This window comes from Trachemys scripta, chromosome 12 (assembly GCF_013100865.1).
Source record: "Trachemys scripta elegans isolate TJP31775 chromosome 12, CAS_Tse_1.0, whole genome shotgun sequence".
Taxonomy (NCBI): Eukaryota; Metazoa; Chordata; order Testudines; family Emydidae; genus Trachemys; species Trachemys scripta.
The window spans coordinates 23,756,269-23,779,424 of NC_048309.1; the positions used below are offsets into that span (position 1 = coordinate 23,756,269).

Below are 23,156 nucleotides of genomic sequence, written 5' to 3' on the forward strand. Positions count from 1 at the left end.
AAGTGAAATCTCTGCAAGCTGCATGGAAGCTTTTTAAAGACACCTCAAGAGTGGCTCAACTTAAATGTATACCCCCAAATGAAAAAACATAGTAAGAGAACCAAAAGAGAGCCACCGAGGCTAAACAACAAAGTAAAAGAAGCAGTGAGAGGCAAAAAGGCATCCTTTAAAAAGTGGAAGTTAAATCCTAGTGAGGAAAATAGAAAGGAGCATAAACACTGGCAAATGAAGTGTAAAAATACAATTAGGAAGGCCAAAAAAGAATTTGAGGAACAGTTGGCCAAAGACTCAAAAAGTAATAGCTAATTTTTTTTAAGTACATCAGAAGCAGGAAGCCTGCTAAACAACCAGTGGGGCTACTGGATGATCGAGGTGCTAGAGGAGAACTCAAGGACGATAAGGCCATTGCAGAGAAACTAAATGAATTCTTTGCATCCGTCTTCATGGCTGAGGATGTGAGGGAGATTCCCAAACCTGAACTGTTCTTTTTAGGTGACAGATCTGAGGAACTGTCCCAGATTGAGGTGTCTTTAGAGGAGGTTTGGGGACAAGTTGATAAATTAAACAGCAATAAGTCACCAGGACCAGATGGTATTCACCCAAGAGTTCTGAAGGAACTCAAACGTGAAATTGCAGAACTATTAACTGTAGTCTGTAACCTACCCTTTAAATCAGCTTCTCTACCAGATGACTGGAGAATAGCTAACGTGACGCCAATTTTTACAAAGGGCTCCAGAGGTGATCCCGGCAATTACAGGCCTGTAAGCCTGACTTCAGTGCCGGGCAAACTGGTTGAAACTATAATAAAGAACAATATTGTCAGACATATAGATGAATATAATTTGTTGAGGAAGAGTCAACATGGTTTTAGTTAAGGGAAATCATGCCTCACCAATCTACTAGAATTCTTTGAGAGGGTCAACAAGCATGTGTACCAAGGGGATCCAGTGGATATAGTGTACTTAGATTTTCAGAAAGCTTTTGACAAGGTCCCTCACCAAAGGCTCTTATGCAAAGTAAGCTGCCACGGGATAAGAGGGAAAGTGCTCTCATGGATTGGTAACTGGTTAAAAGATATGAAACAAAGGGTAGGTATAAATGGTTATTTTTCGGAATGGAGAGAGGTAAATAGTGGTGTCCTCCAGGGCATAAATGATCTGGAAAAAGGGGTAAACAGTGATGTGGCAAAATTTGCAGATGATACAAAATTACAAAAGATAGTTAAGACCCAGGCAGATTGTGAAGAGCTACAAAAGGATCTCTCAAAACTGGGTGACTGGGCAACAAAATGGCAGATGAAATTTAATGTTGATAACTGTGAAGTAATGCACATTGGAAAACATAATCCCAACTATACATATAAAATGATGGGGTCTAAATTAGCTGTTATCACTCAAGAAAGAGATCTTGGAGTTATTGTGGATAGTTCTCTGAAAACATCCATTCAATGTGCAGCAGCAGTCAAAAAAGCAAACAGAATGCTGGGAATAATTATGAAAGGGATAGATAATAGGACAGAAAATATCATGTTGCCTCTATATAAATCCATAGTATGCCCACATCTTGAATACTGTGTGCAGATGTGGTCGCCTCATCTCAAAAAAGTTATATTGGAATTGGAAAAGGTTCAGAAAAGGGCAACAAAAATTATTAGGGGTATGGAACGGCTTCCGTATGAGGAAAGATTAATACGACTGGCACTTTTCAGCTTGGAAAAGAGACGGCTAAGGGGAGATATGATTGAGGTCTATAAAATCATGACTGGTGTAGAGAAAGTAGTTAAGGAGGTGTTGTTTATTACTTCTCATAACACAAGAACTCGGGGTCATCAAATTAAATTAATAAGCAGCAGGTTTAAAACAAATAAAAGGAAGTAATTCTTCACACAATGCACAGTCAACCTGCCAGAGGATGTTGTGAAGGCCAAGACCATAACAGAGTTCAAAAAAGAACTAGATAAATTCATGGAGTATAGGTCCATCAATGGCTATTAGCCAGGATGGGCAGGAATGGTGTCCCTAGCCTCTGTTTGCCAGAAGCTGGGAATGAGTGACAGGGGATGGATCACTTGATGATTACCTGTTCTTCTGGGACACCTGGCATTGGCCACTGTCGGTAGACAGGATACTGGGCTAGATGGACCTTTGGTCTGACCCAATAGGGCCGTTCTTATGTTCTTATAGATTTGTCACTGAGTGTTCAGAGCTGGCGCTAGTTCGCTTTGTGCCAGTGGCTTTGTCATCTCCTTGGACTCAGAAAAGATACAGACACTACGGTAGCATAGATATAGCTGGAGATAGTGATTTTTAAAATGGCTTCTTCCTCTCACAGGTCACATTCTTTAATGTCTGTCTTGTCCTTAGCCCATTTCAGGTAGGTACTTCAGTCCAGTACAGGTTCCTTTCCTCACTATTCTACCTGGGTGCACAAAGAAACTCCTCCTCTGCCTATCGGACACTAATGTGGACTTCATGTTATGTCCCACTTTTCAGTGGGGACAATCAAAGGGAAATTCCAGACTGGATTTAGGTGCCCACCTAACATGAATTCTGGCAACCCCCTGTCCCCATATTGAATTGCACAAACCATTGCCCATTTTGTTGCCTTCTGCTCTTCCTTGCACGACTGACATCAGTTCCAGAGGCCTTATTAGATTGCCCTTGTAACTACATTGTTGGTGTGAGTAAGATCAGTCTCTCCTTTGCTAGTGATTACTGTGGGGATGTGTTGTATGTGGTTTCAAAGGCTTAGGTCTCTGCATTTATCACACTCCCTTCAGCTATTTTAAAGCTGAATCTTTCACTTTCTTGCCCTTTGCAATGAGTCCTGTATGTCAGTCCAAGAAGGAAAGGTAAAAAGGATATTTTTTGTCTCTCTTTTGATTTGTTGTTAATGAAAGAAACTGACCATGATTTCTCCCCTCTTCAAAACACCTTAAAGGAAACTAGCGAAGAAGCAGAAGGAGACTCAAAGCAGCACTCAGAGAGAGATGGGTCCCGTTGCTACTTCAGACAAGAACACCACCAAACTCAGTGCAGTTCACAATGAAGAAGCTTTTTCTTCCAGCTGTCAAGATGTTAATGGATTCAGTAAGTTTAACTTGCTTGCAATGGATACCTCCCCTTTTGAGAGCTGTAGATACTTAAAAGTATCTATTTCCATGGGCACAAGATGTAAGTATTAGAAATTAAAAGGGTACAGTTAATGGCTGAAGTGCTGCTAGAAAGAGGTCTGACACTCCAATCTGAGATTTCTCTGTGACTGCCCCAAGTTAAATGTCAGACAGGTGGAGAGGACTCCCTCCGACTCTAAATCTACTTGGAAGAATTTACAAGAGATGTTTAAATAATTATACCGCATGATAGATAAGGGGAATGGCTGTTTGGTCTAATGGAATAATTCTTGCTCATGTTGGGCTACTGAGATCAAATCCCCAAGTAGATCTTAGAGTGAAACAGTTTTTGCTGCACTAAATTGTTATGTGAGAAAAGGCTGATCTTGAAGTTAAGGAAGAGAGTGGGTTTTGCTCTCTTTTCCTCATTCCATTCCTCATAAGGGTGCAGTAAACTTTAGTTAGTTAATGTTAGTAAACCACGCCAAGCCATTTAGATGGAAAGCTCTATATAGATGCAAAGCATGATAAGCAAACACTTTTCAGAAGCAATAGTTACAGGTGAAACCATAGCACATCCGAAAACTCTTGTTCTTAAATCAGTTTTCAAGCTGTGTATTAGGAATATCATTTAAAATCTTTGACCTTTGGCCTACTGGTTTCAGTATCAACCAGCCACTGAAACTACTTGATAATTCTTCAGTAACCTTAGTGGAATGTTTTAGTGGTCTCCCTCTAGTTCTTACAGAACAAGTGTCCATATTACCAACAACAACAAAAAGTCTACACTCTTTTTTGCAGTCTCAGACTGAACAGACTAGAGAGACTATTCCTCTTTCACCCACAACTGTGGTTTCTCAAGGCAGGTCATATTTGCCTGCACTGCCACTGTCTGCAATATACCTGCAATAAATAGAGACTTCATTCTCCAAACTGGCAGTGCAGTGATTCTCCAATACTAATATTCACTTAAATATATGACCTGATTTTTCAAAGAAGATGTCTACCTCTATCTTACACTGAAGTCAAAGGGTCCTGATGGTGCTGAGCATCTTTGTAAATCAGGCAAGGAGAGGATAACTTGGTGATAGTCATCTTAGTAAGATGGATAGGAGGGTTGTCAATTAATCGCAGTCAACTCATTCATTTAACTCAAAAAATTAATCGTTATTAGAAAAATTAATTGTGATTAATTGCAGATAATTTAATCACACTATTAAACAATAGAATACCAATTGAAATTTATTAAATATTTTGGATGTGTTTCTCCATTCTTGTGTATATTGTATTCTGTGTTGTAATTGAAATCAAAGTTTATATTTTAATTACAAATATTTGCACTGTAAAAATTATAAACAAAAGAAATAGTATTTTTCACTCACACTCAGTACCATAGTGCAGTCTCTTTGTTGTGAACGTGCAACTTACAAATGTAGATTTATTTATTTTTTGTTACATAACTGCACTCAAAACCAAAACAATGTAAAACTTCAGAGTCTACAAATCCACCCAGTCCTACTTCTTGTTCGGCCAATTGCTAAGACAAACAAGTTTGTTTACATTTACAGGAGATAATACTACCCTCTTCTTATTTACGTCACCAGAAAGTGAGAACGGGCATTTGCATTTTTGTAGCTGGCATTGAAAGGTATTCACGTGCCAGATATGCTAAACGTTCGTATGCCCCTTCATGCTTCGGCCACCATTCCAGGGGACATGCTTCCATGCTGATGAAAAAAATAATGTGTTAATTAAATTTGTGCCTGAACCCCTTGGGGGAGAATATTATGTCCCCTGCTCTGTTTTACCCACATTCAGCATATATTTCATGTTCTAGCAATCTCGGATGATGACCCAGCACATGTTGTTCATTTTAAGAACACTTTCACTGTAGATTTGACAAAACGTAAAGAAGGTACCAATGTGAGATTTCTAAAGATAGCTACAGCACTCAACCTAAGGTTTAAGAATCTGAAGTGCCTTCCAAAATCTGAGCGGGACAAGGTATGGAGCATGCTTTCAGAAGTCTTAAAAGAGCAACACTCCAATGCGGGAACTATAGAACCCGAACCACCAAAAAAGAAAATCAACCTTGTGCTGGTGGCATCTGACTCAGATAAGGAAAATGAACATGCGTCAGTCCGCATTTGCTTTGAATTGTTATCGAGCAGAACCCGTCAGCATGGACACATGTCCCCTGGAATGGTGGTTGAAACATGAAAGGAATATGAACCTTTAGCACAGCTGGCACATAAATATCTTGCCACCCCAGCTACAACAGTGCCATGAGAACGCCTGTTCTCACATTCAGGTGACATTGTAAACTAGAAGCGGGCAGCATTATCTCCTGAAAATGTAAACAAACTTGTTTGTCTGAGCGATTGGCTGAACAAGAAGTAGGACTGACTGGACTTGCAGGCTCTAAATTTTACATTGTTTTGTTTTTGAATGCAGTTTTTTTGGTACATAATTCTACATTTGTAAGTTAAACTTTCATGATAGAGATGGCACTACAGGACTTGTATTAGGTGAATTGAAAAATACTATTTCTTGTGTTTTTTTACAGTGCCAATACATGTAATAAAAATAACTGTAAACTATAAAGTACACTTCGTACTCTGTATTGTAATTGAAATCAATATATTTGAAAATTTAGAAAACATCCAAAAATATTTAAACAAATAGCATTCTATTATGTTTCTGGCCAGCAAATGAAATATGGTAAGAACTGCATCTGTAATATGGTCTCATCACTTTTGGGTATTTTGAAATAAACATTTAAAGCTGCGGAATCATTCATCTGTAAAAATGGCTATAGAGAATGCACTGTGACTAATTTTGCAAAGAGCATTCCTAAAGATTGTTATGACTTATAATCACTGAGTCCTCCACTTGTCTGACATCATTGTGAGTTTAGCCAATATCCATTCTTTGGCACACTTCCATGTAAATATTGAGCTGGATTTTTTCAGGACCATCAGAAATAATTATCAGTAAGGGTTCATAATCTCTCAACACTCTTCTTTGCCAAGTTCGGGATGCTGAGGCATCCTGGCTGGTTGGTACAGAGGTAAATTGTGTTCTGTGTAGTTCAGTACCCATGCTAAAGTAGGTAATTTATTGTTCTGGCTCGGATAACATGGATGAGAAAAGTATCAGGGGGTAGCCGTGTTAGTCTGTGTCTACAAAAACAACAAGGAGTCTGGTGGCACCTTAAAGACTAACAGATTTATTTGGGCATAAGCTTTTGTGGGTAAAAACCTCACTTCTTCAGATGCATAGAGTGAAAGTTACAGATGCAGGCATTATATACTGACACATGGAGAGCAGGGAGTTACTTCGCAAGTGGAGAACCAGTGTTGACAGGGCCAGTTCAATCAGGGTGGATGTAGTCCACTCCCAATAATAGATGAGGAGGTGTCAATTCCAGGAGAGGAAAAGCTGCTTCCGTAATGAGCCAGCCACTCCCAGTCCCTATTCAAGCCCAGATTAATGGTGTTAAATTTGCAAATGAATTTTAGTTCTGCTGTTTCTCTTTGAAGTCTGTTTCTGAAGTTTTTTTGTTCAATGATAGTGACTTTTAAATCTGTAATAGAATGACCAGGGAGATTGAAGTGTTCACTTACTGGCTTTTGTATGTTACCATTCCTGATGTCCGATTTCTGTCCATTTATTCTTTTGCGGAGGGACTATCCAGTTTGGCCAATGTACATGGCAGAGGGGCATTGCTGGCACATGATGGCATATATAACATTAGTAGATGTGCAGGTGAATGAGCCCTTGATGGTGTGGCTGATGTGGTTGGGTCCTCTGATGGTGTCGCCAGAGTAGATATGGGGACAGAGTAGACAACGAGGTTTGCTACAGGGATTCGTTCCTGGGTTGGTGTTTCTGTGGTGTGGTGTGTAGTTGCTGGTGATATTTGCTTCAGGTTGGGGGGTTGTCTGTAAGCGAGGACTGGCCTGCCTCCCAAGGTCTGTGAGAGTGAGGGATCATTTTCCAGGATAGGTTGTAGATCGTGGATAATGCGCTGGAGAGGTTTTAGCTGGGGGCTGTATGTGATGGCCAGTGGTGTTCTGTTATTGTCCTTGTTGGGCCTGTCCTGTAGTAGGTGATTTCTGGGTACCCATCTTGCTCTGTCAGTCTGTTTCCTCGCTTCCCCAGGTGGGTATTGCAGTTTTAAGAAAGCTTGATAAAGATCTTGTAGGTGTTTGTCTCTGTCTGAGGGGTTGGAGCAAATTCGGTTGTATCTTAGGGCTTGGCTGTAGACAATGGATCGTGTGATGTGTCTTGGATGGAAGCGGGAGGCATGTAGGGACGTATAGCGGTCAGTAGGCTTCAGGTATAGGGTGGGGTTTATGTGACTATCACTTATTTGCACTGTAGTGTCCAGGAAGTGGATCTCCTGTGTGGACTGGTCCAGGCTGAGGTTGATGGTGGGGTGAAAATTGTTGAAGTCCAGGTGGAATTCTTCAAGGGCCTCCTTTCCGTGGGTCCAGATGATGAAGATGTCATCAATGTAGCGCAAGTAGAGGAGGGGCACTAGGGGACGAGAGCTGAGGAAGCGTTGTTCTAAGTCAGCCATAAAAATGTTGGCATACTGTGGGGCCATGCGGGTACCCATAGCAGTGCCACTGACTTGAAGGTATAAGTTGTCCCCAAATCTGAAGTGGTTGTGGGTGAGGACAAAGTCACAAAGCTCAGCCACCAGGGGTGCTGTGGCCTCATCAGGGATACTGTTCCTGACAGCTTGTAGTCCATCCTCATGTGGAATATTGGTGTAAAGTGCTTCTACATCCATGGTGGCCAGGATGGTGTTTTCAGGAAGAACACCAATGCATTGTAGTTTCCTTAGGAAGTCGGTGGTGTCTCGAAGATAGCTGGGAGTGCTGGTAGCGTAGGGTCTGAGGAGAGAGTCCAAATAGCCAGATAATCCTGCTGTAAGAGTGCCAATGCCTGAGATGATGGGGCGTCCAGGGTTTCCGGGTTTATGGATCTTGGGTAGCAGATAGAATACCCCTGGTCGGGGTTCTGGGGGTGTGTCCATATAGATTTGTTCCCGTACCGTAGCTGGGAATTTCTTCAGCAGATGATGTAGTTTCTTTTGGTATTCCTCAGTGGGATCAGAGGATAGTGGCCTGTAGAATGTGGTCTTGGAGAGTTGCCTGGCAGCCTTCTGTTCATAATCTGACCTGTTCATTATGACTACAGCACCTCCTTTGTCAGCCCCTTTGATAATGTCAGAGTTGTTTCTGAGGCTGTGGATGGCATTGCGTTCCGTACGGCTGAGGTTATGGGACAAGTGATGTTGTTTGTCCACAATCAGCCTGTGCACGTCTGCGGAAGCACTCTATGTAGCGGTCCATTCTGTCATTTCGACCGTCAGGAGGAGTCCACACAGAGTTCTTCTTCTTGTAGTGTTGGTAGGAGGGTTCCTGTGGGTCAGTGCACTGTTCAGTGGTGCGTTGAAAATATTCCTTGAGTCGGAGACGATGAAAGTAGGCTTCCAGATCACCGCAGAACTGTATCGTGTTCGTGGGGATGGTGGGTCAGAAAGAGAATCCCTGAGATAGGACAGACTCTTCTGCTGGGCTAAGTGTGTGGTTGGAAAGATTGACAATGTTGTTAGATGAGTTGAGGGTACCACTGTTGTTGCCCCCTGTGGCAGGTAGGAATTTAGATAGCTTACTGTTATTTTCAACGCACCACTGAACAGTGCACTGAACTCTGCTTTATGGTAGGTAGCCATCCAGCTTGTTTAGATAAGCCCTGCCCAACAGTGTATGTTCAAAATGGAAGGTAGGGGATTTGTCACAAAAGCTTCCACCCTATAGACTGTGGAGCCAGGCTGTCCCGGGCCCAACCATTTTTTGGCCTGTCACAGCCCAGCTGGAGGCAGGTGATCTGGCAGCAACAGGAAGGAGTGGGACAGAGCAAAGCATTGTTGGGGAAGGGCCTCACCTGCACATGGAGGCAACAGCTGACAGGCCAGAGTGAGAAGACAGGCCAGCTCCACAGGACAGGAGCTGCTGCAGGGTAAGTGCAGGACGGGCTTCCTCTCCAACCCCCTTGAGGCAACACCTGACCCCTTCCTGGGGATGGGGCCTCCCAAGCCATGGGGACAGCACCCAACCAACCCCGGGGCAAGAGCTGGCATCCCGTGTGTCACACCCCTGGAGCAGGACCCAACCTCCCCCATGCGGCCCTCCCACTTTAAATGGCGCGCCTCAGCCCCTGCTTCACTCACCAATATGTTTCTTCACCTACTGCCCCTGGGAGGAAGAACATTTCTATGCACAGTTCCAGTAATTGAGCATGTAAATGAGTAGTTAGGTTTGCAATTCTCCCATCTGTGCCTGCAAACGTGGGGTTTTGCACATTTGGAGAATGGTGGAGACAGCTGGGCAAGTGTTTCTGCTCTTTTCTCCTCCTACCTTTAGCCCCAACTGTCCGCCTGAACTTTGCTTTTGTCAGTTTAAACCTGGCCCTTAATATTCTTTTGATGATCACAGAGAAAAAAGTCTTGTTAGATTAAATCCATCCCTACGCAACAGCAGGATAGTAACCCACTGGACGTGTCAGATATTAAACTGATACAACACTGTAACTTAGCCAACTGCACCTCCACCCCAGCATCTGTGCTGCCACACTCTTTTGCCATTACATAGAAATCACAGTGGATTGTCACAACATATCCTGATGCATTTTCCTTAGCAGCCCTGGCATATCACAGCAGCAAAGCATTTACTTGCTTTTTGAATGCAAGTTTGTATTCGAGGTGGTGCCACCTGATTCAGCCGAACATAGCTGTACTCCTCAGCAAAAGGTACATTTGACGTAACTCATCTTCCATCATTCTGTAGAAATGCATATCTCCCAACACCAAGTCTCAGTGCTCTAGATACAAGTGTTTTTAAAGTTCCCAGATGATACTTATGAAAGTGGTTTCTCCCTTTAAAGTATCCGTTTCATACATGAGCAAGAAAGTTCATTTCCTTAAGTATATATCTTCTTGGGGTGAAACTTAGCCCCGTGCAGAGGGCCAACACAAGCCCTATGCACTGGTTGGTAGCACATGGTCCCAGAGCGAGGGCTGTCTCCTGTGGACTGGAAGAGGCAGTGCAGGATCTGCTGAAAGAGCAGCAGAAGATGGGCTATTATTAGATTGCATACTCCTTTTATTGTTGTTGTTTAATCATACAGCCCTTCTGCAGGCGTAACTCCTGTTGAAATTAATGGGAGGCTTAACTAGGTAAGGACTTAGAGAACTGACCTGTTTACTCAGCCCCATAGGAGAGCATTAATAAAACTTAGTTGAAAATAAAAATGCAACAGGCTGGACTGACTGTAGTATTATTCCAGCTGTTCCAGGTTTATACTGGAATAATACAGAGGTGATTCAGGCCATCCATCTTCTATTTATTGCCCAAATGTGTAAAGGAAAGTTTTATGCTAATCCCAGGAAAAGGAACTGATTGAGTCTGTTTATATTTGAGACTGCTCCTTAGTATAAAAGATCATCTTGAAAGTGCCATTTTCCCCTGTGAGACACAGCACAAGGTATCAGCTCAGTGCAGGAGTGCTGCTGAAAAGAAGTGACAAGGAAGAACAGACATGGTGGGAGCTAAAATTATCCCCTAGCATCTGTGAAATGTCCAACAAGGTGCACACTGGGTTATTACTGAGAAGGTATCTCATGTAGTCTGTCAGTCCCATCAATGTGACAGGGCAGGCAGCACATCATCTGAACAATGATATACTAATAATACATCCTTCACAAAGGCACCACTTTTCTGACACCACAATGAAGGAATGTCACAGTATCATAGATAATGCAGGGCTGGTCCAGAGGTGAATGTTACATCACCAGGGCAACCAGCATGGCCGTGACATCCAGGGACTAGATGGCTAAAAAATGAGATATTTGTGTAAAGGCTAACAGTTTGTTAAGGTTTGTTTAACTATTCAAGCATTAATTTAGGGAGCAAAGTGGCATTCAGTTGAATATCCATCACCCACAAGGAGCATTAGAAGTACAAAGTGAGAAGCAATGAGCAGGATGGGGGAGCACAGTGGAACCCTGTCTTGCGTTAATGATTTCTGGTGTGGTCATAAAATTATCCTGTCTAAATAGCAAGAGCAAGGCCATGAAAGGAGCATATAGGTAAATGCCTCAGAGGATGTTAAGGATTATCTTTCATCCCGGGTCTAGTCAGACATGCTTATTCTCTGCTCACACCTCACTTGTGTTTTTCCTTTGTGAACTTATAAGGAAGCAGATCCAAGGGAACTTGAGACATACTGTCACTCAAAGTAGACTACGACATCAAAATCTAATTCTTATCTGTGCCCATATGCAACTTCTAGTTCCAGTTGGGTGCATTCTGCTGCACATAACACAGTGACTTACAGGATAATGGAAATGATTTAAAATAAATAAATAAAGCTGTATATCATGAAAACCATCATGGAGAAAGAAAAGAATACCCAGAGTGAAGGGGTGCTGGCAAGTTTGATTAGGCCACAATATCAGCTGCCTTTTAATTAATCTAAACATTCTCTGCAAAATCCATGTCATTTTTTGGGACAAGATTTTCAAAGATCTCTAAACTGGATGTGAAATTGACCCCTGTGTAATGATCCAGTACAAGGTCCACACACCACCTTAGAGCGCTTAACAGGATTTAGCTGGTGCATATGCTTTGTGCTGGCCCTCTGCATTGGGTTGAAACTCATCTGGCTGAGCTTCATGCAATATGTACATATCAGCTGTGCCTGTAAAACCCCTCTGGTTGGATAACTGCGCACACAACTATCTGCTTATGCAAGCGACTGCTTGACTGATTTGTGCCAATGTCCAAATGTTCTGTGCAGATCTTCCATTGAAAAAGAGCTTTGAAAATCTGGCCTTTTGTTGTTTGTTTCCTCCCTCCACACCCAAAAGTATTAACATCCCCTTCTTACCATTCTTCTCTGTTTCACTGAACATAAATGAAGAAAAGTTTTTGTTAAATTTACTTAAATATTTATTAGGCTTCTATCCATAGATATGTAAGTACCTTATGCTGAACTAATGCAAAGGCAGTGTGATCCAGTGATTTTACATAGGCTCCTGGATCTTAGAAAACTTGAGTTCCACTCCCCAGTTTGCTACTGACTTGCTGCATGATCTTAAGAAAGTCACATAAACTTTCTACACCTCAGTTTCCCTTCTGTAGAAGTGGATGCTTCCCAGTTAACACATGAGGATGAATAGGGGTAGCAAAATACAACAGCCAGACAGCAGGGATAGGAGTCCCAAAAAAGAGGCATGCATCATATCCTAAAGGTAGCTGGTGAAGAACTTCAGGAGGCCAATCTGTGAGACAGTTCACTTACCCCCCCATTATGTCAGCTGGTATGTTATAAACTGCAGATGCCAATGAACAACACAGCAACAGAAAAGTGTTATATTGAGAAAACTGCAGGTGCTTTCCCTGGGTGGTGTAATCTGTTTAGTAGGCAATTCTACAAATTCCACTTGAAATTTTCTAGACTAGTGAATACTTATATCCACCCCATGGAAAAAAATTTATGAGTGTTTATAAATTTGTCAGTAATGTTTACTCTGGAGATGTAGAAATTGCATCTGAAATTTACTTTGATGAATATTGAATTTTATCTACTTTTATTGTATTATGGAATAGTTATTTCTGTTTAATCTATTGGCATCTTTTTGATGTACTGAGATTTTGTATTCGTTTGTTTCCCATCACAGTGAAAAGGAGGTCATTATTTGTCACTATAGGAATAAATGACAAAGGATTACAAAAAAATGCCCTTAGAAATGATTGGTTGCCATAAATATTCACATTTAAGCTGGTCCATGTATAAGCCAGCTCCATAAATTGACTATCTAAAAGTGAGTGTGCCACATGAATGCTGATCCCTGCCCCCTTCCTTGATCTGTTTTGATTATCAAGGAAATGATCTGTTGATCCTTGCCCAGAGAAACTCGTCCCTTGAATGGGAGAAGTTAGGCGCCACTTGTCGTATCCAGGGAGCCCATCCTCCAGCTGCAGCTAACACCATTTGTGTGCTATTCGATCTGCAGCAGGCATGTGTGATACAGTGTGCACGCTTCCTAGGCTTATTAGTACCAAAAGCACATACTCTGTAAGATGCACACTTAGGATAGCTGCCTCTTAGCTGCCTCTTTTGCCACCAAGCCGAGGTACCGCTTTAGGGATCTGATGCTAAACCAGCAGCCCTGAGCTTTCCTGCCCTGTTCTACTCCTGGAGAGAGTTCATCTTTTTCCAAAATGTCTCATGTAAAAGCTACCCACCCCTCCATTCTTCTACAGAAAGATTGCCTTCAAATTGTGTCTTCCTGTCTTAGTTTATAAGTAATGTATATATCACATTTAGCGAGCAGGCTTATTTTACTATTGGTAGTCCACTCAACTTTGGGTGGCTTGTATTTCTGGGAGTTGTTTTTAGGAATCCATCTCTTTGAACCAAAACCACAAATGTATTTCTTGTGTAACAACAAATACAACTCCTATTAAAAAAATAGAATAGTAGTCTACAGTGTTCCCAAATATTATATGTTACAATAGCAGTACTTCAATGTTTGGGACCTGTAGTATTATAGTAGTGAAATAAAGTTAATATGCATGCTCAGATGAACAATTTATTTAATTTTGATAAGCCCTATGTATTCAATATTGCCATGTTCTTTGAGGAACTTTCTCCCTGTTCTGTCTCTCTAAATATATATGTTTCTAAAGTCTTTTCCTTGTGTCTTTCCTACCTAGCATCATCCTCTCCTTGTTCATTTTCTGTCCAAAGCAAAACCCTTCAGAGCAAATCTTTGTTGAATTCCTACTACTCAGGTACTAGTGCCAGATTTTATTTTATTTTTTTAGTTTTCTTTTCTTTTTTTTTTTTTTTACATTTCCCAATATGACATATGGACTGAGTCTTCTGAATGTTGGATACGGCTAACCTTGTTTTCATTTTTTTAATTTGTTTTCCTCGTTGATCTTCTGTTGATTTCCATTGATCCGTGTCGTGTGGGTGACCGGAATTCCATCTCAAAGTATCATCAGACACTGTTCCATCGACTGCGCTGCTAGGTAAGAAGACCGGTATGGTGCACTATTCTCCAGTGGAGGAAAAACATTTATTGCGTCTGAAAATAACTCTAAGGGACACTGTCAAGTGGTTTAGACTCCAATATTACAACCCTCCTTTGGATTGATCACCACTTTGTTATTGCGGAAGCTGAAGCAACTCTAAGGTGTAGTCCCACAACCAAAACAGAAATGTGACTTCTCGTTAGAGCTGCTGTTTGCCATTATACTGGAATAACGTGAAGTAGATACTTAAATAAAAAGTAGGCCCAAATAATTGTATATTTCAGTTCCATTCAAAACGCACACAAAAATTAAAATTAGTGAAATCTTGGAAAGTGGACAAAATTGATCAGGAAAAATAATTACACTATCTTCCTTATTAAAAGGAGAATAAAAGACAAAATTTGAGAACCTGAGGGGTGTCAGGTGCCTCTTTTATGTGTAGGGTGTGACATGATGGGCCAAATTTCCATCCATTCTCCAATTTTGGAAACCATTTTGGCTCATGTAAGTGATTGTGTCTACACAGCTGACACACACATGCTTTGTATGTGAAGATCAGATCTGAGATCCCCAGCTCATGTGCATAAATGAGTGTTCGCATATTCAAAATTGGTTGGAGCCTGCTTTTTTGGATGCAATCAGTTATGAGTGCAACAAGTTCCATGCAGAAATCAGGGTCTGAGCTTGGGAAAGGGCGACTTTCATACTAAGTACATTGAGAACTGTAAAAGCAAGGGAAAAATTTCTCCACTTGTAATACATTGCCCTACTCTGTCTGTCATGCACCAAACTCCCATTGATCAAAACTTGGATACCATGGTGCTATACATAAACCTGAAGCAAACCAAGATTAATGTCAATGGGCATTTGGTACAAAACGAGTACTGAATATGCAGTAGAAAGTACAGATCACAGAGGAGAATTTTGCCTCTATTAAGAGAGTTTTCACTGAGGTAAAGCCAAGGGAAAATGCATAATGGTAATTTTATTTTATGAAAAGAGACTCTATAGGCCAAAGTTTTCAAAATTGGATGTTAGATATTACCTTTCAAATCCCTGTTTCAGCACTTGAATAAAAGTGACCTTGTAAATGTCAGAGTAGTTGAGTGCCATGACTCCTTTTGACTTTAATAGAAATCATCAGTGGTCAGCATCCCTGAAAATCAAGCCACTTTTATTTAGGTGCCTAAATACCAATCTAAGTAGTCTAGCTTTCAGGTATCCAACTCTGAAACTTTCATTCTTTGGAGTTTTAAAAAGAATATGCTGCCCCATCAAGTTAACAAAGAGACAGCAGAATGGTCAGAAGAAACTTTTAAGCTGGCTAAAGGAGAAAGAGCTATTCAGAAACTTATTACAGGTGTACCCTTGAATACAACAGTAATAATAGCCTACCAGTTTTGGATCTCCCTTGAGGACGCCTGTGCTTACTGTGTGTGGAATTTGAAAAAGGCAATTCCTCTGCTATGAATCAGAAAACAGATATGTGGAAGATCAGAATCTACCCAGTGGTATTTATCAGACCTGTCATTTTGGATTATCTGCAGTAACTTTTCCCTTCCAGACACAGTAATCTACTGCAGCTGTCTTAAACGTTACCCTGAGCAGGTAGTAGCCCAGTAGTTAGACCAGGAAAAAATTACACGCAAGCACATGAGTGCACTGTATTACACGGTAACAGCAAAGGAACAAAGAGAGGCTGGAAGAGACTGTCGCAGTACGTAAATTTATCATGCAATCTGTTACAATACTGACTTTGGGAAGAAAGGGTTCTTTTTCCAGGGGGAGAATGTGTCCATTTCCCAGTCGGGTTGTATTTCTTAGTTTCCCAAAGACAAAATGTTGTCTAAGAGAAATCTAAATGTGGATTCATATCACAGCTGTGCTCCCTACACAACACAAGGCCTATTGCTGCAGTATACTGGGAGGTGCTGTCCACCCTCAGCTCTGCACTTCGCATCTGTCAGAACAGAAGCCCCTATTTTGCTGGAGCTGTTTTCACACCTGTATTCTGGGTAGTGAGCACAGTGGTCTTGTTAGGACAGCTAAATCACTGTGTGAACTGCACACTTCTTAATTTGAGGCTAAAGGGAAGATTATCTATGACTTGATCCAGACTTCCTACAGGAAAAAAAACAAAGGCTTTCAAAATCCCAATGTTTAGAGAAAAGCAATAATAATTATTAAGAATCAAATTATTCTTGTATTTTACATCTTCAACCCACTTTAAAGCTCTTAACTAACTAATGTTTACAGCCCACCTATGTGGTGGGTATGAATTACCATTTCCATTTTACAGATGGGAAACTGAGTCACAAAGGTTAAAGCCATGATTTTCAGAGATGCTGTGCACCCACAGTTTCAGCTGAAGTTAAGAGCCACAGGTAGTCAACCCCTCTGAAAAGAAGGCCTTTAGCAACTTGCCGAAGGCTGCCTGGTGAGTTGCGGACAAAACCAGAATCACAACCCAGGAGTAGTTCTTCAAGTATGTGTCAGTGTGGTATCCCACAGTAGGTGTGTATGTGCCCCAGGCAGATGAGACCAGATATTTTTGAATAGCAGTGTCAGGCCCATGCATGCACCCTGTGCTACCTCATGCTCCTCTATGAGAGCACAAAGGATGGGGTGACCACAACCCTCTCACAGTTCCCTCTTACTGCCCATGGCAGCAAGAAGGAAGCTAATGAGTATTCAGTCTGCTATATGATTGCTTTGGCTAAATTTCCCAAAAGCTTATTCCACTCCTCTGAGATACCTCAGAATTACCTTCGTTCATTTATTCTTCCTATCCAGGTCTGTTCTGATGTTTGTCAAACTAAAAACTGCTTGCAAACCCCTCTGGATAGCTCCCCCTATACAGGTTATTAGAATGGTGTATAGACTACAGACTTCAAGCCTTCTCCATCCTGTGATGAGCTAATTGCACTGAAAGAGAGGCACAGCAAATGCCTATTCTTCTTGGGAGAGTCTCACATCCCAAACAGTTGCTCGATCTGCCTCTCCTTCTCTGCAAGAACCTGCAACTTGAGGGATGCGACGCTGTACCACCATCTTCTGAAGCAGTGTGTGCAAATGGCATTGGAGCCAGGAGATTTGACCTCAAAGGTGTGTCTAACAATCAAGCCCACACATTGCAGCGTTCCATCTAGCAGGCGGGTGACTTTGAAGATGTCTGTAGAGCAAGTGGCACAGAAGCCATCAACACCCCCAAATTTGACATCTCACACATTGGACCCAGTAGGCTGAAAAGGGAAGCCCTGCTCCTTATAAATGAGTCATCCTAGACCCAGCAAGAACCTCGTGGCAAATGCCAGACACTATTCCAGCAATAGTTACATGTGCCAAAACCTGGTACCAGGAAACACTTCCAGTTTTGATTACTTTGACTCCCAACCGGACCCTGACTCCCTGGTGGTCTCAACTGCTCAGGAGAAGTCAAGACCCACCAAAAACATGCTGAAGGACAAAGATCCCAAATGCTATGATCCGTCTGGAAGAAAGGCATACTCATCAGCCTCGCTCCAATTGAGATTGGCCAGCTGTCAGGCATTGCTGGCCAAATATGACTTTTTGACATAGGATAGGGTGACATCCTTCTTGGCCAAACACCTTCACAAAAACAGAGGAGCTGAAACACATTATAAAAGAAGGCCAGCTCATAGCCATCTACAAGCAGTGATGGAGGCCTCTGACACCGAGGCCAAGTCTGTGACCACTGTAGTGGCCATTTGTAGAGTGTCATGTCTCCAAGCTTCAGGTATCCCTCCTAAAGTATGAACCAGGATTGAAGACTTGCCCTTCGAGGGGTCAGAGCAGTTCAGTGAATGGACTGGTAGGGCCCTACACGCATGGAAATATTCCAAAGCAGCCCAGTGCTTTCTGGGGATCTACATTCCTCCACCCTATCGAAGGGCATACCACCCTCAGATATCGCATCATGAGAGACCGCACACCACAGGGTACCATGGACAAATGGAGGTACCTGGCCAGGAAATGCCCTGGTAAAACAAAGGGCATCGATCCTTCTCCACCTTCTGGGATGACCCATCAGCAAATTTGATGGGTTGGCGGACAGCTGTATAGAAACCTTGGGAAGCTGCCTCATGCCATACCACCGGACATTGTCTGTTATAACATCAGACAGATGGCTTCCCACTGAATGTAATGAAAGGGTTACCCTTCTCAGTCTCTTCCCCAACAATGACACTGGTCACAGACACATCAGGGGCAGGGTGGAGCCACTTGCAAATGCAAGGTTTGTGATCTCAGGACAATTTATAATTACATATGAACATCTCGGTACTGAGAGCCACTAGACTGGTTTGCATGGCATTCCTACCCATCTTTCAAAATGCCACAATGCAGATCCTGATGGTCAGCACCTCAGCAAAGCACTATATAGACAAGCAGGGAGGCACTCAATCATTCCCTCTCTACCTGGAGGTAATCGATTTCTGGGAATGGCACCATCAGCATTCAGTCATTCCAGTAACTCTGCACCTACCAGCGGTTAGCAATTACCCGATAGACTTCCTAAACAGGAATGCAATAGCCAGCCGCAAGTGGTCACTATGGAAATCCATTCTAGAACCGATATTCTGCTGGTGGGGAACTCCCACCATAGACCTTTTCGCCAGGCTGGACAATGCCAGTGCAAGGACTTCTGTTCCAGGGAAGGTGTGAGCCTCAGCTCCCGTCTGGACACCTTTGTGCTTTGTTGGTCTTGAGGACTACTCTGTGCCTTCTAAGCAATCCCCCTGATCCCCAGGATCATATCCAATATTAGACAGAACAAAGCTGTAGTCATTACGATAGCCTCTTAATAGCAGAGGCAATTTTGGCTGTTGGATCTCCTACAGGTATCCAGCCAGCTCTCCATATGCCTTCCCACCTGTCCAGACATGATCTCACAAAACCAGGGTCAAATATTGCACCAGGACCTCAGTTGTTACATCTGACAGCCTGGATATTTACTATGAGCAAGCCCAACAGAGATTGATCCCTACAAGTCTATCAGATCCTTCTATAGCATTGGAAACCTTCCACCAGGAAGACTTACTCCTTGAAGTGGGGGAAAAAATCCATTTGGGCAATGCAAAACATTGTGAACCCAGTTGAGATTCCAATACCAAAAATTCTGGATTACATGCTGCTCCTGAAGCATCAGGGTTAGCCTTAAGGTCCATCTGGCAGTAATATCTGCATGATATTACTCCGATGTGGTCACATTTGGTCTTTTTACACCTCGCAGTATCAAGATTATTCAAGGGCCTTCTCTGTACTTCCTCGTCAGCCAAAGACCCTAGTCCCGTATGGGACTTTAACGTGGTTCTCCTGTTGCTTAAGGAGCCTTCTTTGAAAGCATTGGTAGAATGCTTGTGTTATAATCTCAACATCAAGATGGTCTTTCCCGTAGCCATCATGAAGAGTCAAGAGAACTAAAAGCTCGCATGGTTGGACCATCATAAACATCCTTCCACAGGGACAAAGTGGTGAATTAACGACACCCTAAATTCATCCCTAAAGTGGTCTCAGAATTCCACCTGAACTAGTCTGTCATCTTAGTAATCTTCTTTCTGAATCCCCATATGTTGCCAAAAGAAACAAAATTTTGTACTATGGATGTTGTCCAGGACCCTGGTTTATTACATCAACAGGACCAAACCTTTCAGATTTTCTCCCTACCTCTTCATGGCCATTTCTGACATCAAAGGGCCAATCTGTCTCATCCCAGAGAATCTCAGTGGATTACACAATTTATTTCCACTTGCTATAAATTGACTAGCAAACCTGTACCCCCAAATATGAAAGCACACTCCAGTAGGGTTCAGGAAACATCTTTGGACAGCTTCAGATATATACCTATCTCTGAGATTAGTAAGGCAGCCACATGGAGCAATCCACTGAGCTTTGTGAAACTGTGCACTTGACATGGATGCCAAGTTTGGAAGAGCAGTACTTCAATCTCCATTTGACAGATATAGCTGAATCTCCTCACTCCCACCTTCTGGGGACAATAGTGTTTGCCAGTCACTAGAGTGGGATCCATACTCAAAGTATGGTTACTTATCCTTCAGTAATCTTGGTTCTTTGAGAAGTTATAGTCAGTGAGGATCCCACAACCTGCCTTGCATCCCTGCTGTTTGAGCTTTGAGTTGCAAGGGAACTGAAGGCGTGTCATGGCAGTCCTGCCCTTCATGCCCTTGTCTGGGAGCTTAAAGAGGACAGGGCATATGTACGGCCCTAATGGACACTGTTACTCAAAAGAGGTTTTTAAGGTCAGGCTTGACAAAGCCCTGGCTGGGATGATTTAGTTGGGGATTGGTCCTGCTTTGAGCAGGGGCTGGACTAGATGACCTTCTGAGGTCCCTTCCAACCCTGATATTCTATGATTCTATGGGAAAAAAAATTCAGTGGAGCATGCATACCTGGAGTGAGATGCACACTGATGATATCATCTCAAAGAACTACACTTACTTTAGGGTAAGTAACTGTATTTTCCTGACTTCCCAATCCCATTCTCCAGACACTGGACAAAGCTGCCTTTGCAAAATAGTTTGATGGTAAAACTGGTTTATGTAAAAATATGGGAGAAAGAGCATCAGCCACTCCAGAAACCAATATCCATCACACGATGCTACCTGCAGCTTGGCATATTTGTTCCCATCTGTTACTCCTTCTGCTAATAAATGTGCAGTGTTTGTAATACTAGATGACTCACCAGACTCAGTTGTGACATGATTTGTTAATAGAAAAACACAGGGGATGGGGTTTTTTGGCTTCCATCCCACCTTTTGCTTGATTAATACTTTTATAATGCATTTCTTTAGCTGCTTAACTTTCTGGTATGAAACATCCCTGGATTCAGGCACTATGCTTGCAAGTGTCTGTGCTGGGAAATTTAATACTTCACTGAAAGCAAGAGAGGCGGGAGAGGCCTGTGTCCTGGCTGTTTCGTTATGGCCCAGCTTGGACCACAAAGGTGCAGCCCAGATCAGGGCTGGTTTAGAACTGTATTGCGTCAGGGGCTATTTTGGGAGGCATTGTGCATTGCTGCTATCTCCCAGCATTCCCCAATGAATGGAGGTGGAGGGACTCTTCAAAGGGTGCAGCATGTTGTTCCAGTTGCACCTAGCTAGCTGCCATTCCTAGTGTGTAGAATGAACATTGGCCATGGCTCCAATTCCCCCCGCTCTTGTCCCCACTGCACCCACCCGAGAGGGTGCCAGCCCGAAGCAACCGCAGCCCTCAGGGGAGCACAGGAACTTTAACTCTGCCTGGTCCCTGCACATGGGGAACAAGACAGTGAAAGGTTCCCTGCACCTTCCTTTCCTCCATGCACTTATGCAGAAACCACACACAATCTGGCCTGTATTTAAACACATGGAGAAATTTGCCCTAGATTTATCCATTTCTTGGTTGGTCCTGTGCAATTACACACATGCCCTGGGTTTATCTACAGTATATCTCTGAGCAGCTAAAAGGTGAAGATTATGATATTGTTTCATTAGTGAGCTGCATCATCATTGACTTCTTAATCTGAAGGATGGGTTATTTTTTATATTTTTAAGCAGTTAGAGGTTTAAAAATTGGTGGCTCACATACTCTTTGTGGCCTCCCACGGCATGCCAGCCCCGTGGGTGCTGCCTGTGCAGCAGCCCAATTTACTAAATGTCACTTGCAGTGGAATAAGCAGCTGTGAAATAACCTGCGTTAGGAGGTTGAAGGTTGTTGCTTGATGAGAGTCTCTGATGACATTCCTGTGAGACCGACTGACTACATGGCCACATGCAGTCAGTGCAGAAGACTTCCTGCTTCAGAAGCATTCCAAGGCAGGGGCAAAGTTTTCCTTGGAAATATCAGACAGTTGGGTATGGGGAGATGCAGGTGGGTATGGTATTCTGAGGTTCTCAGTGCAATCTACTGACTAGCTGAACTAATGAATTAAACTGCTTAACACCCTAAGCTAGGTGTGCTTTGCCTCGTTTTACACATGAGACACAGAAATACTGACCTGGTGAGGGCCACGCAGTTAATCAGTGGCAGACCTGGGGCTTGAACTGAAGAGTCCCAGGTCCAAGTCCACTGTAGCAGTGCATTCTCCTTCCTTATTTAAGCACATATCCCATTTGTTAGTGAAGCTGGGAAAAGAAATGCACAAAAACTTCTGTCAAGGTTAGTATATGCAGTATTAAATGTTTGCCAGAATGTGGCAGTGGTGTTTTTAAGACCAAGGGGAATTGATTTTCTCCAGCCTTGCTTTTTTTCCATCACGAGCCAGCATGGCTAACACATCAGCTGCTGCTCGTTGTCTTTCCCACAAAAGAAAGATGAATGAAGGATGCGCTCTCCAGACTGCCTCTAACATGGCTAGGAAATCAAACCATGCTTCCAGTTGGCTCATCTCTAATTAACGTGCCCAGTTTGGCTAAATCAATATCATTAGTCAAATGATAATTTTTACTCATGTTTGTCATAGCACCATGCATATAGTGCATCACCTTCGAGTTGGGTATTTGTCATATAATAAACCCTATGCACATAAAAAAGTGAGCTAATTTTACTAAGTGCCACCGTATCACTAGCATAATGGAGAGAGATATTAGCCATGCCACACCAGTCCTTAAGAGATGTCAAGTAATTGACAACCCTAACTCTAGTAGACAGAGATTGGATATGTGTGTAATTAAATCCATCACAAACCCCACTCAAAATATAATTTATTTTGTGCAAAGGAAGTCATATCGCATTACCCACTTGCCAACATTAAGAGAAAAAATATAAATAGAGATGATTACATTTACGTAGCCTATCATTTCAGAAGCAGAAAGAGCTGGTGGATATTAAAGGAAAAGATTCTAAACAAACTTCTCTGTGTATTCAGGACACACATTAGTGCAGTAGGGCTGGAGTCATTTGAAGCT

At 42.5% G+C, this 23,156-nt stretch overlaps 1 protein-coding gene across 5 annotated transcripts in view; it reads left to right on the top strand.

The window, feature by feature from the left end:
* PTPRT (protein tyrosine phosphatase receptor type T) overlaps positions 1-23,156 on the top strand; it is a 707,111-nt gene that overhangs the window by 627,454 nt on the left and 56,501 nt on the right. For all 5 annotated transcript variants that reach the window (XM_034787359.1, XM_034787363.1, XM_034787360.1 and 2 more), the window contains 3 exons: positions 2,941-3,089; positions 13,909-13,986; positions 14,194-14,229. In XM_034787359.1, the coding sequence (XP_034643250.1) occupies positions 2,941-3,089; positions 13,909-13,986; positions 14,194-14,229 (263 nt within the window). The remainder of the gene's footprint in view (positions 1-2,940; positions 3,090-13,908; positions 13,987-14,193; positions 14,230-23,156) is intronic.